The 14631-nt window shown below is 37.8% G+C and overlaps 1 protein-coding gene across 2 annotated transcripts in view; it reads right to left on the bottom strand.

Annotated features, from left to right (window-relative positions):
* LOC131027772 (UDP-D-xylose:L-fucose alpha-1,3-D-xylosyltransferase MGP4) overlaps positions 1–14631 on the bottom strand; it is a 54741-nt gene that overhangs the window by 15702 nt on the left and 24408 nt on the right. For both annotated transcript variants that reach the window (XM_057957857.2, XM_057957858.2), the window contains one exon: positions 7–222. In XM_057957857.2, coding sequence (XP_057813840.1) covers positions 7–222 — 216 coding nt within the window. The remainder of the gene's footprint in view (positions 1–6; positions 223–14631) is intronic.

Below are 14631 nucleotides of genomic sequence, written 5' to 3' on the forward strand. Positions count from 1 at the left end.
TAATACCTGGTCAGCAGTTTTATTTAATGCCCAATTAAAAGCAGGCTGGTCATTTGTCTTGGCAGTTCGTGACCAGGGTTGCATTTCAAGTTCTTCTATCCATTTTTTCATAACAAGTTTTGCTCTAGATGTGGGACGCAAAAAGATCATGCAGCTGCATATGTAAGTACGTCCTTTCTTACCCGGAGGTGGCAAACTATTAGAATGGTTGAGCGGTTTCACCTGCAAAATAAGAATTTGAAAAGTTTAATGGTTACATATAAACCTGGAAATTCAGTAATCTCACTCTTCTAGATAAGTTAAAATAAACAATCTTTGTAAGCACCTTTAACTGAATAAATCATGTCAGAATGAAATTCTTGTCAAAGAGATATAACCTACAAATTATGTGCCAGCAAGCAGTAATCTGCAGACTTGTGAGTGTTTGGCCAATTCATCAGACCATTTCTAGATATAATGAAAAAATGAAATATTTTGGGTCCAGCAGAGGTAACTCTAACCTGTAGAGGGTACTTCGTTGTTACTATTTCAGACTAAAGTTACAGTGATACTGTTCTTTAAGGGACTATTGGTTTATAGTCTTATAGTTAGAGCTAGCTTTCACAAATTGTCAAATATTAACTTTTACCCCTGTGGTTGTTTCATGTTAGACGGTTCAAGTTGAGGTGCCATTTCCAGGTCTTCCCCTTCCACTGATTAATTTCACTTTGACATCATTATAAACTACATAATTTTGTCTGTTTAACAGAAAATCAGAGTGAAAGAATATAAGAAATTGCTCCACAAGGACATGTCCCCTACCCTCTAGGACCATCCTGAATGCCCAAGACATTTGGAGAGGCAGAGAGGATGCAACCTTCAGCATCACCTTTTTTGGAACTTTTCCTCACATCCCCGAGACATTTCAGGTTTTATTTGGCATCCCCAGGACATTTCCTCTTTTAGAGGACTATTTGGGACATCTCAACTTCATATGAGGCGAGATATTTTAAACATTTATTTTCATTATCATTGATACTACAAAAGCAGATATTCATATCCATAACATCATATAGGTGGGATATTTTCCAACATTTATTTTAATTAACATTGATAGTAAAACAATCAAATATTCATATAATAAGAAAAAATATGAGGAGATTTCAAAATCCTCTACATCAGACGCCATGGATCAGGCGAAATCCTTTCAAGCTTCTAAATCAGAATCAATGGCAGAAGGGGCAGTCTTGAGCTAAAGGGAAAGTAATGACCTGGTTACGGGTTCAAATCGCATTCCAATGAGCCAGAGGAATCAGAGCTTGATGGGTCCACTTAGAAATGGAAACCCTAATTTTCAGATGGGAGGATGGAAAAGTACGGGTCTGCAGAGAAATAAAGATACTTTTAGAAATGGCCTTAGGGCAAGGTATGATCGTGGTCAAAGCGCAAGATTTCCAAATAATAATAAATTTGGAAATTCGAACAATGGGTATGGAGGCAAAAGATGGATTACGAAGAAGCCAGGGGAGGTTAATATTGGCTCAGCTTCAAATTATATAGAGAGTTATGGAAGCAAGATGATAGTTCTGCCTCCTAATCTCCTGAAAGCAGCTTCAGAAAACCTGAAGGAGAAGGCACTCTTCATTAAATGGTATGGCACGGAGGGATCGCAGGAAGAAGTAATGACTTGGTGGAGTGAATCGTTCCCCGGTAAGTTATGTATCAGACCCCTTCAGAATAAGTTTTTCCTAATAATATGCAATGAAGCCAACTTTAAAATGGAGCTATTGCATGGTGTTCCTATGTTTTTTAAAGGATCTAGTTTCTATAGGAAAGACTGGACAATAGGATTCGATCCTCTCAGTCAAAACATTGTCAGAAAACAAATCTGGATCAGCTTAATGGGACTGCCCGCTGAGTTTTGGTCGATAGAAGCATTGGTTAGGATAGGTGATGCCCTAGAAACTTGCTTAGGCATAGAAGAAAATTTTATCGAAGGGCTAGCAGGTGATATAGTGAATCTGTTGGTAGAGGTAGATGAGAGCTCTACAATTTTCAAAGAAATTAAAATCCTTTCAGAACTGGGCAGATGGAAGCAAAGAATTGAGTTACTGAATAATAAAATCCCAAAAAAGTATCTAAGTAGAGAAGATTTGAAATTAGAAAATCCTCCTTTTTCGTTAGACTGTAATACTTCAAGTAGCAATAAAGTAACTGAGAGAAATCAGGAAGATCTATCAGCAACAAGAATGGATGATAGAATGGTGGCGGAGGACATAGGCTCAATTGTAGAAACAAAAGGCTTGGAAAAAGAGACACTTCAGTATGAGGATAATAGGATTCTTCCAGAGGAACATTTAGTCCAAGGGCAAGATCTCATAAAGGTGTCCCATATAAAAGAAAATGGAGAAAAGTATAAGGAAAACAATCATACAAAAATTTCAAGCAAGGATCAAGGGAAGATAGAGACAAACACACTAAACAAAGTGAGCTTGGGGATAGAAGCGTCTAAAGATCCCGACACAATAGGGCAGGCAGATAAATCTCTTAGAGAACTGGAAATCCTAAAAATTGACAGCGAGAATCTAAACGAAGAGATTTCGGACCAATTAAATCTTCTCAGAAATCAAGGAGTTTCGGAGACATTGATCTCTACAAAAGTAGAGAGGGTCACAGAAACAGAAATAGAAGCTAATGGTTTGCATTTAGATTCTTCTAGGATTGAGGCGGTAAGTGATTTTATGGGACTCTCAGCATCTACAAAAATGGACTCGGGGGATCTTAAACAAGCCAACTTTGAAATAATGCAGAAAATCCTGGAAAATGAAGGTTTAGATGAAATGGAACAGGAGGATTTAGGCGAGGATGAAATTATGGATAATATGATGGAGGAAATGGGAGGAAGGAAATGTTTGGGTTTATGTATGTGCTGCTCTCAGAAAGATAAACTAGATTGTGGCAAATCCAAAAGGAAAAAAAGAGGAAGGAAAGCATTGGCAGAACTCAGAGTAATAGATGGGTATGTTGTAGATCAAACCAAAATAACATCCATGCTATATACAGGGAAGGGGAAGAACCTTCTCAAGGAAACATGAAGCTACTAACATGGAATGTTAGGGGTTTAAATGCACCTAACAAAAGGCGCTTAATTAAGCGCGGAATCAAAAAACATCAACCTGAGGTAGTACTAATCCAAGAAACAAAATTGGGATTGGAAGAAATGGAAAGTTTTAAAAGATCCTTGGGTATATGGACAATTTGGGCAGTTCAAGCGGTGGGAGCAGCAGGAGGTTTGGCAATAATTTGGAATCCCAACAGAGTAGTAGTGGAACCTTTAATTGAGAATGAAAATTGGACGGGAGGTCTTCTGAGAAGTATAAACAGCGATATAATTGTCAGAGTGATCAATGTATATGGTCCAACAATAGCAGATAAAAAGAGAGAACTATGGAGAGAGATAGAAACCTTTTGTAATAGTAATGTCTACCCTTATACTATTATTGGGGGGGATTTTAATGCGATATTGCATCTATCAGAAAAGAAAGGGGGTATCAAAAGAGAGCTACAAGCTCAAATAGATTTTAACGAGTGGGTTCAAAGGAATAACTTAATAGATATCAAATGTGGAAATGGAATTTTCACATGGAATAATAGACGCAAAGAATTCAGCAACATTGTAGAGAAGTTAGATAGATTCTTCTTTAAAGGAGATTTACTTTCCTTTAAAAGAGAGATGGTCACGAATATACTAGCACATGCAGGACCAGATCACTACCCAGTGAGGTTGGATATAGAGGAAGAACAGAAACCCAAACATAGCCCATTTAAATTTGAAAATGTGGTTCAAGGATGCACAATTTTTTGATATTGTTGAAAAGTGGTGGGAGGAGGAAAGAGTGGAAGAGTCAAAACTGTTTTGTTTTGTTCACAAAATGAAAGCAATAAAACAGAAGTTATTAAAATGGAACAGAGAGAAATTTAAGGATATTTTTAAGAGGAAACAAATATTGTAAGATGCAATGAAAGCAATATCTAAAGAAGTGATAAAAAGGGGAATGGGCAATCAGCTTTATGATCAAGAAAAAATTTAGTACGAGAATATCATTAAGTTTTAGCAAAAGAAGAGGTGTTTTGGCGTTAGAAATCCAGAGAAACATGGTTGTAGGCAAGGGACAGCAACTCCAAAAATTTTCATGCCAGCACTAAAATAAGAAGAGAATCCAACAAGATATTGAAGGTTGTCAGGGAGGATGGCTCGGAAGTGGATACCACAAAGGTGATAGTAAGGGAAGGAGTTAATTATTTTAGAGATACCTTTAATAATTGGGAAGGATCAAATCTTAGAGAGCAAGCAGATATATTAGCATACCTCCCAAAAATAATCACTGATAGACAAAATGCTGCCTTGACAGAAAAATTGTCTGAAACAAAGATTCATTCAGCACTATTTCAACTTCATCCAGATAAAGCCCTTGGGTCCAAATGGCTTTCCAGCTAGCGTCTATCAGAAATATTGGCATATAAAAGGCAAAGAGATGACCGTAGCTCTTGAAGCTGCTAGAAATGGTGGTAGATTTTGAAAAGAAGTAAACAATACCTTTTTGGTTTTGATCCCCAAAAAAAGAGAATATCTGAAGTTTTGAGGAATATAGACCAATTTCACTATGCAACACTTTACATAAGATAATGACAAAAGCCTTGGCAAATCGAGTAAAATTAGTTTTATCTCAAATCATATCAAACGAGCAATTAGGTTTTGTTCCAAGACGGTCAATCTTAGATGGAATAATTATAGCTCAAGAAACATTACACTCTATTCAATCAAAGAAGCTCCCCGGCATGTTAATTAAACTTGATATAAAGAAGGCTTATGATAAAGTGGAATGGAGGTTTTTATGTAAATGTTTAGAGGCCTTTGGATTTTGCAAAAAGTGGATCAGCCTGATCTTCTACTGTATCACTACTCCAAGATATTTAGTGATAATCAATGGGTCACCAGAGGGTTTCTTTGAAGCTTCCAGAGGATTAAGACAAGGGGACCCAATTTCACCCTTTTTATTTATAATTATGGCCGAGGCATTGGGTATAAAGATTCAGCAGGCTCAATCTATGGGGATCATTGAAGGCATTAGTATCACCAGTTAGATTAAGAAGGTAACCCATCAGCAGTTCGCAGATGATACACTGCTTATGGGAGTGGGATCCATCCAAGAGGCTACAAACTTTTAAAATATTTTAAATCAATATACCAAGATTTCAGGACAACACATCTGTTGGAATCAAGGAACACTGAGAGGGGGGGGTGAATCAGTGTTCTACCGGTTATCAAATTTTCTACTCTAACTTTAAACCACTGGAAGCATAAGCATGAAATTGAAATGCAAAAACTCAAAACAACCAACCACAAAATCATAAAACCAAGATTTTTACATGGAAACCCAAATGGGAAAAACCATGGTGGGATTTGAACCCACAATATTATTCCACTATGGCCAGTGGTAAAACAATATTACATGAGGGGGAATGCACAAGCATTCAAGCACACTGCCTAGAGCTCACTGCTCAATTACAATAAGGGCTACAACCCTGGAAGGTTCACTGCCTTACTGATCAACGACAGAGATGAAATACAATGAAAGAACTCCAAAATAGCATCTAACAATGCCTGGATGAGTTCCGGTTAAGTGCCAAATCTCTGACTGTATCTGCTCTGCAACTCTGCTCTGTTTCTTGTCTCAGTCAGCTACCGGATCAAGAATGTGCACGTGAAACTGCACTACAAAGGATTCTCGATCACCACTCGCTCACATATCAATCATACCACACACCAAAAAGATCTTCTGCACCGATCTTATATATCCGCAATCACAAAATAATTATTTATCAAGTCGGCTTGATGATGTAACATGTAATCATGAGTCGGCTTGACCGGATCACCAAAGACAAATGCGAATCACCAAATCGAGGATAAAATGATGTCTCTATGTCGGCCCAATCATCCCATGCACGATTCATAACACCGCAATCACCGAAAAGCTTCCGGACCAAAACTGCTCTGCTCAACCTGTAATACCGGTTAACTAGCTACCGGTTGACATCCGCTTCCGGATATTCCACTTCCGGATATCAAGATCCGTGATTACCAGATAGGAATCTCAAGAAGAGTTGTCATCAATGACAACCCTAAACCACTAATTAAGCATTGATATCCATCGGATGAGTGTCAATTGCCAACAATCTCCCCCTTTGGCATTGATGGCAACACTCGTAAAAAATGACTAAGTGTTGAAACCTATACACCGGATCAAAATTGCTAAGGCTCCCCCTTCGACAAAGAATTCTGAAACCTGTAACATGCTCTTTACATTGCACTCTTCTACTGTACATTTTTCACCTTTACTCTCCCCCTTTGACAGCAATGCCAAAGATGGGGTGATGTCCAAAACTTATATACAGAGATATCTACCGGAGAATTTACAAGAACTTGAAGATATCAGCAAAAATGGTCTTCAAAAATCCTAGGTGAGTATCCCACCCACTCTTCAAGTTATCCAAAACTGTAAGGAATGCACTAAAAACATATGCATGAATCTCCACATCCTTTAGTTCAGATGGAACAGGTTGTCCCAAAGCCTTCATACAATCAACCTTATTGCTCAACATGGTGTCCAGTAGGGGGGCAATCAAATTCCGGAATTCACCAACACTCCTCAAAATTTTGTCCTTATCGGCATTAAGGCTCGAGATCTAATCATTGAGAGTCGTTATCTACCCTTCTACACTACTAGTTAGGGATACATTAGGATCAAAAGACTGTGAAATACCAGCAAGTTTACCTTGGCAAACACTTATTTGCTTGTCTATATCTACTGTGAACTTTGGCAAAATGAGACAAGACATATATTTTACCGCCTTCAACCAATGTATCTGAAATAGACTGCAAGCTTTTATTCAATCTTACTCTATCATCTTCTATCATTTTCCGGAATGTTTGCATTCTTACCTCCTTGAATCTATCCAATACTCGCTTAGTAGTAGACTTCTCTAAAGAATCAAAATTGGCATTTACATTGTTAATCAATTGAAATAATTTACCGGAAGGGCTAGAATTGGGATCTACCTGCTGTTACATCCCACTTGTGCCCTAGTTAATTTTGTGCAGTATTTACGTCCTGATACATGTTAACCCTAGTGCATTTTGATATACTCGTATGATGTATAATGTGCCTAGTTTTATGCTTTAAATGATGGATTTGTTCAAATGATTATGCATATGTGAATAATGATATTTATGTTTTCTATGCAAATTTTATGTACTTTGATTTAGTAAATTGATGAATTTCAGTTAGCAATATGATATCATGTTTCACTTTTATCATGATTTATTAATTGTTAGAACTAGACAAGATTGGATCTAACCGATTTCTGTGGGCCAAGTGTGTGCAGGAGACCATCGTCCTCCAGGAAAGGAGGGAAAGTATCATCAGGTCGGAGGTGAAAGGAAGGAAAGAACTCAATGCCGTTTGAAAACCCTAACCTAAGCCAAGTAAACCTATGTTGATCTTGTCAGACCTTGTTAACCAATGCACTAGGTAACCTAGTAGGTCAGCACGGAGAACCTAAGGTTGTCGCTTCTCGCGATAATTATAATTTTAGTATTAATTGATTATTTTAATAATTATAAATTTGGTCGGCCGAACTAATATTACTTTTATAATATAACTATATGTATATTTATGTATATGTGTATATACCTAACTCATATATCCTATACGAGTACCTGGGTACGGTAGCACATATACCTGCTCGTATACATACTACCGCAGTCAAGTATTTGTAGGGAGTATAGGTCGCATATATATAAATATAAATAAATATGTATTATTAAATTTAATTAAAATTTACTGGCAGGGTGTTATATTAATTTAATAAATTATTTTTATTTGCCGACTTTTATTGGCAACTCAATAATTAAGTAAATGTATTTATTTTTCTTTCATAGTGTTGAAGGAAATAAGACTTAAATAAAAACTTTTTTTTTTTAAATCTTACTAATGTTAGCCCATTACATAATTTTTATTTAATGAGCAAGCTTTAATATTTTATCAGGCTAGTTGTAAGTTAATAAGAAAAAAATAATGTAATGTTAAAACATGTATATCGCCATCCTTCATTCTGGAGTTATCGGTCATTGAAGGAAATATAGAAAAATTTATTGAAGACATAAGATATCATTCTTTATTGACATGAAAAGATATTTTCATATGGCGTGAGCATTTTTGACGGGAAGCTTCTGGAGGAAGCCAAGGAAATGCTGAGTGCATGAGGGCTGCAGTCACGGGAATCATGAGGCAGATTTTTTAATTCCGCCTGGTATTAGGGCGTGGTAAGCAGTAAAACATTTTGGGAGATATACATAAACAAATGAAGAGGGAAAAAGGACCATTCTCTTCTTACTATCTGGACGGCAGAGAAAGGGTTTGCTCGACATTTTCTTGTCTGTTGGCTGCGTTTTTCCTTACATTTCTGGGAATCTCCACCATTGGCCTGCGTTTTAAAGAAATAAAGGTTTCAGCAGAGACATTTTGGAAAAAGATTTCTTCTAAGAAGTCAGGTTATGATACCTTGTCCTAACCCTGCAAATTGGTTCTTATTTCTGCTATTCTTCTTAAATTTCGAGATTATTAAAGGAAAATGCAGTTAAATTTCTATTATATATATGCAAATACTTATGGTTATGTGTATTACTTGGATTTCATGTGGGGATTAAAACTCTTCTGCATTATTATTGTAATAACTACGTTTTTATTTTCTGCTAGAGTAAATAATCACCAGCGGGATGAAATACCCTAAAAATTGTGTAGGGTTTGAGTAGTTGTGCATGAAATTCGGAAGAAGGTATGATTACATATATGTTTGCATATATATATATATATATATATATATATACACAAACATGTATGTGAAGATATCTGCAGGTCTGGAAATTCTATTAAATTACTTTCAACTGGTGGTAAAGAAAGAAAAGAGATTAAGAACATATACATCTATTGATGAGGGTTAAATGGGTGTTTAGAAAAAAAAGAAAATACATATCTATTAAACAGTTTATTATCTGTTTGGGAATACTAAAGATGGTACGAGTGATTGACATACTCCTTACCGTATAATGATAGAATGCACACTTAATTGTAGAGGTATAACCTTATGAGGGCAACTTAATTGGAAAAGCCAAGACATCTCTGTATGTCAGTACTGCTATTATCTTTTCAAACAAGGGGGTTTATGCTCCAGCAGATTTGTTAGTAAATCTGAAACCAATCAGCAAACTGCAGGTCTATTAAATAGATTCACTTGCTTACTGCAGTTAAACCTCAGTCTGAAATAAACTTACCCATAGAATCTATATTCATCTTTAAATTCAAGACAGTATAACACAAAGGATAAGGCCATTGTTAATTTATAACTAAAGTAAACTAAGCCGTAAATCTTAGACACCTAGAATACTCCTTGTGTCTGCAAAGGTGCGGATACAGGTGCACGTATGTACCATACTTGGGCATATACAGCAAGTATGTACCAGGGTGTTAATAACTGGTAATGCTTGCTATATACGCAAAGGTAATTGTACTCACGTGTCCGTGTATACATGTCTTGGCAAACACTGGTAAGTACATTCCAACATAGTGATACAGAATTGTATCATTCCAAGGAAGAGAGTTCTTATCCGAGTCAACCTTGAAAAGAATTGACCTCTCAACCAAGCTTCCTGAACTTCTTAAACTAAGATGATAAGACAACACTTAGATAAACTTGTTTTATTAAGATCAACCTCTCTAGTGTTAGGAAATTTATCCGTACCCTAGCCTAGGAAGGCAGTGGGTGGAAGAGCGCGATTGTACATGATGCAGTAGCATCATCATCAGGAGGTTACTCCCAAGTAGCCAAACAGCAGAGACATGTCAGGCAAGTTTAAATCCATACTTAGGATTTGAACGTACAATTGATGACTCCTATACCCCTATTTCCTAAGCCAGGGATTCAGTTGAAACATGTTGAAAACATAGTAGTTGTGCGAGGAAGAAATGGTTGATAGCTCTTGAAATACTTATACTATAACTATTGAACGCTAACCCCAAGATGGTCCTTAGATTTACTTTTGAGTTCAGCTGAACTCCTTAACCTAGACTTTGTCAAGAAGGGTGAGATCATTGACAGCGCGAAAACTCGTGCTTACAGTGTAAAACCTTGGCCAATGTGGTGCTGCGTAATGCATGCACTAGTCTGATCTTTAGCACCAGATACACCCTTAGTCAGAGCGTCATACTAGTAGGGAGTTACCCTTAGTGTATGACTGACTGAGTGTGTAGGTCGTAACACCAAGTCTCAGATGGCATTGAGTTCTCGTATTCCTTTACCTCCCTGCGAAAGGTTGGGCCAGTCCAGAAGGATATGGCACGAGGGACTAGATAGTCCATGGTTGGGCGGAAAAGCGCCCTAATGATACTTTCCCTCCCCACCAGTATCATGATAGAGTTGAAGTTCAGAGGTTAGCATCAGTTGAAAAGTACTCTCTAAACCCTATCCCTCTTTCATTTCATGCAAGTTAATTACTTCTTAAATATTACATGTATGCTTAATTTTTAGTTCAATGTACTTAATCTTTCAATTATCGTTATTCATGTTCCTGCTCTGAATTTAAAAATAAAAATAAAAATAAAAAAATATATATATCCATCTTGCTATGCTCATGTTAACGGCTATTTTTGCAACGGTTAGATTATATGAATGGATATCTCTTTTTTTTTAAAATTGCATTTTACAGCTGCACACCCGAAACCACCTTCTGCCACACATCAACAGACATCAAAATTAAGCTTTTTGTCTTCAAATTCTGATTTGACCAGATCCTAACTGGCCTACGCTTGTACAACTGCTGCAAGCATCAGCTTTTCAGTAAGAGACATTTGTCCAAGATCTAGAAGACCATCAAGATTGATAGAGACTTGGGGTGGGTCCTTGTGACTAGAGGAGTGTCAATTGCTGAATCAACAACTCCCTTCCCTTTATCTACCTCTGCATCTCGCACCTATGACTTCTCAGACTCATTCACCTCAACATCATCCCTTTTATCCTGTGCACCAGTGTTGCCACTTGGTGCAGTATCATCCTTTTGAATCTCAGGAATATCTCCAACATTATCTACCACCGAAGGATTTGCACTAATCTCAGCACCAAGTGATACATTGTCTTAGCCTTTTGGATGCTCCTTGGTCTGTGTTTCATCCTTTAGATCACCGGAGACACCTTCCTCTACTTCCGAATGGGAAGTCTAAATTGCATCACTGTACAAGGGATTGTCCTTCATGATTTTTCTCCAGATATCCTCAGTGTCCTTCCTCACCTCTTCAACCCTGCCAATCATCAACCTGTTCACCCTGTTTTTGCTTCTGAATTCCTTCTTATTTGCTTCCTCAATGAACCTTTTGGCTTATCTTGGGAGATACAGGTGCAAACATTAATCAATTCTCTTTCTTTCATTTCCTTATCTGCTTTGCTAGCAGTCAGTCTCCTCGCATCAATAATGTTGTATAGATCTTTAGGGATGCTTCATTCCAACTCAATCAATGTTTTGCTAAAGTTATGTAAATATAAAACAACTGCTTCCTCAACTTTTCTCTGATCTACCTCATCTAGATTTTCATAATATGCTCCAATATTTTTCAAATTTCCATCAATCAATTAATATGTTGTTAATGGAGGAACAAATGTATATTTACCTTGTTGGTCACCGAATTCAACATCTTTATCAAGCTGAATTCTAGTCTTCCTTCCCCTCTTCGGCCTTCCAGTAAGGATATTAGCTTTCTTCCTCTACTCCGCACCACCGAATTGAGGTTTCCTCACAACTCTGACAAACTCTCCCTTCTTCTTAGCCTTTCCTGCTTCTTCATCAGATTCAGTCTCAGATGCTACTAGAGATACAGCAACATGGGTTTGTTTAGGCTTCTCCTTTTGCTTCAAAATTCCCTTTCCGGATGAGCTTTATCCTGATGATGGTACTACCGGAGTAGGGACTCTTTTGGCTTGGCTTTAGAGGGAACCGGTTCGGCCTTAGGCTTCTTGGTTTCCTCCTTAGCTTTCATCTGAGCATGTTTCTCCCTTGCTTGCTTCACCTCCTCTCGGGTAAATCCCATTTGCACTAACACTTCCTCAACCATCTTAGATACTTTCCTCTTCCTAGCTGGTGCAGTGAACTGCTTGTGCAACTCTATGTCCTTTTCCTTGAAAGTGTCAAATCTTCCTTCTTTCTTATCAACCGGCTGACTCAACATATGTTGAGCATAGGCATCAAGGGTAGCAGCATCAACTTCATAACCCATTGGAAGAATCCACACAATCCTTGGCTCAACGGCTTCCATTAGGCATTGATCTTTATCAACCATGAAGCAAATTGTTTTCTCATACTTCTCCACTATCTCTTTTGGGATTCTTTCTCTGCTCTTCATTGTGGCTTGAAAAGTTTTGAAATAACCCCATGGAGTGGATATCCTCATTGTGCCATCACCAATCCCCATAATCCCTTCCTTGATTTGCATAGCAACTGGCTTGTCATAGGCCCATTGGACCTTTCTTTGAACACTGGAGATTTCATTCATGAAATATAAAGCCAAATAGATAATAAGGGTGCCAAACTTAAAGGTGTGCTTCTTGTCTTGTTTAATTTTCTTCAAACTGCTCAGTAACTCATTCAAGAGAATCATACATAAGTCATACCTCTTATCTTCCTTCAACATCTGGTAGGCAGAGTATATTATTGTACCGGAGACAGAGTTTTGTCTACTTGACTGGTATACTTTATATCCAACCACCATTGATGCAAACTTGACATTATGCTCCAGAATGTCATTGATTGTCATAGCTCTGTTGTCAAATTGAGAACCAGTGGCAGCAATTACAGTGTTGTTTGATATTTTCCTTGAGCTAGGAACTTCACCGGATGCGCTCAGACAAGTCACGGCCTAGATTGCTTGCTTAGTGATCTTGTAAGGCTTATCCAACCACATAAATTTATCGTGAATTGTGCTAAGTATGAACCGGATCCATTCTTTCTCATCAAATGTCAGAAAGTGAACGAACTGAGAAAAACCCTTGACCTGCAAATGCTGATATTCCGGCTTGAGATTTCCCAAGTTGTCCGCCTGATGATGATGATTGTTGTACAGGGTCAACATGTTAGCGTTGCCGAGTTCATCAAGATCATAGTGGATATATGACCTAATGTCCTCATTATGAATAATGTTGTAGGGTACAGAGGAAAACGCTCCTTCCGAGTCATCCTCGACTGATTTGAAAGGATGTTTCTTGAAAACGAGTCGATCCCTATCCTTGATTTCCACAACTAGCGAGGTAGCAATTCCTGATACTGATGCCATTGAGAACTTAGGGTTTTCAAAAATTGATAGTTTGAAATGGATAAATACCTCAATTCGCAATCAGGAACAGAAATTTGCTTTAGGTTCGATGTAATCGTTGTTTAGATCGCCAAATTACTACGCACTACTGCTCTGCACTTTCTCTTGATCGCATTGTGAAAGATAAAGCTTTAAAATGCCCTTTTAACCTTCGAAAACCTAATTCTACATTATAATAAATGTTGCAACTGATTACCTTGATTTTTCATGGAGTCGCGTTGCAACCGATTACCTTGATTTTTCATGGAGTTGCTTACGGGAGCATCAAATCTTCACTAAATCTTCCGGATAACATCTGCATATATGATTTAAGCCTTCTGCAACCTTTCGGAATTGATTGCAGATCTCCAAAAGAGGGGGTTCTTAGAATCTGCATGAAAATTCCCCCAAAGGCAAAAAGCACTAGTTATCGGATGAAGATCCTACACCGGATTCGGATGCAGATCCATTGTCTGCATTGGATTCATCTTTTCTGACCCACATCTTCTCATGTTTGTCTCTCGTCGCCTCTACTTTTTCCTTGCCTTTCTTATCTGCTTTGTTATTGTCTACCGGAGCAATCTTGTTCACATTTTTGCTTCTGCAATATTTTGCAATAAGATGGAGGAAGAAGACATGGTGGTCATCACTCTAAAAAGTCTACCAAAATATTATGAGCATTTTATTGAGACGCTCAACATTACCTCAACTAATGTTGACTTAAAGTTTCCTAATCTTTGCACCAAAATTTTGCAACAAGATCGATGCAGACAACAATTCGGTAGTGATGCTAGTTTGTCCTCCATGAAACAAGCCTTCTCAACTAAATCCTCTGCTAAGGACAAAGGGAAAAGTCAATCCTCTTAGCAAAAGGGAAAAGTCAATCCTCTTAGCAAAAAGGCCCAGGTCAATCCCAGGACAACACTAAGAAGAAGAATATTCAATGCAACTATTGCCACAAATATGGTCACATGAAGAAAGAGTGCAGGAAATGCTTGGCTTCTAAACAGTCAAAGCAAGGAGGGTCTCAGCCGAAGGCCAATGTTGCGGAGCACACTGAGCAGAAGAAGTTTGCCTTTTACACCTTTATGGCTAAAAGACCAGCAAATCATGTTAAATTCTCTGCCAGGTACATTGATTCGAGTGCTTCTCGACACTTCACTCATCGGAGGGATTGGTTCACAGAATACATGCCTTT

Source organism: Cryptomeria japonica, chromosome 5 (assembly GCF_030272615.1).
Source record: "Cryptomeria japonica chromosome 5, Sugi_1.0, whole genome shotgun sequence".
NCBI lineage: Eukaryota > Viridiplantae > Streptophyta > Pinopsida > Cupressales > Cupressaceae > Cryptomeria > Cryptomeria japonica.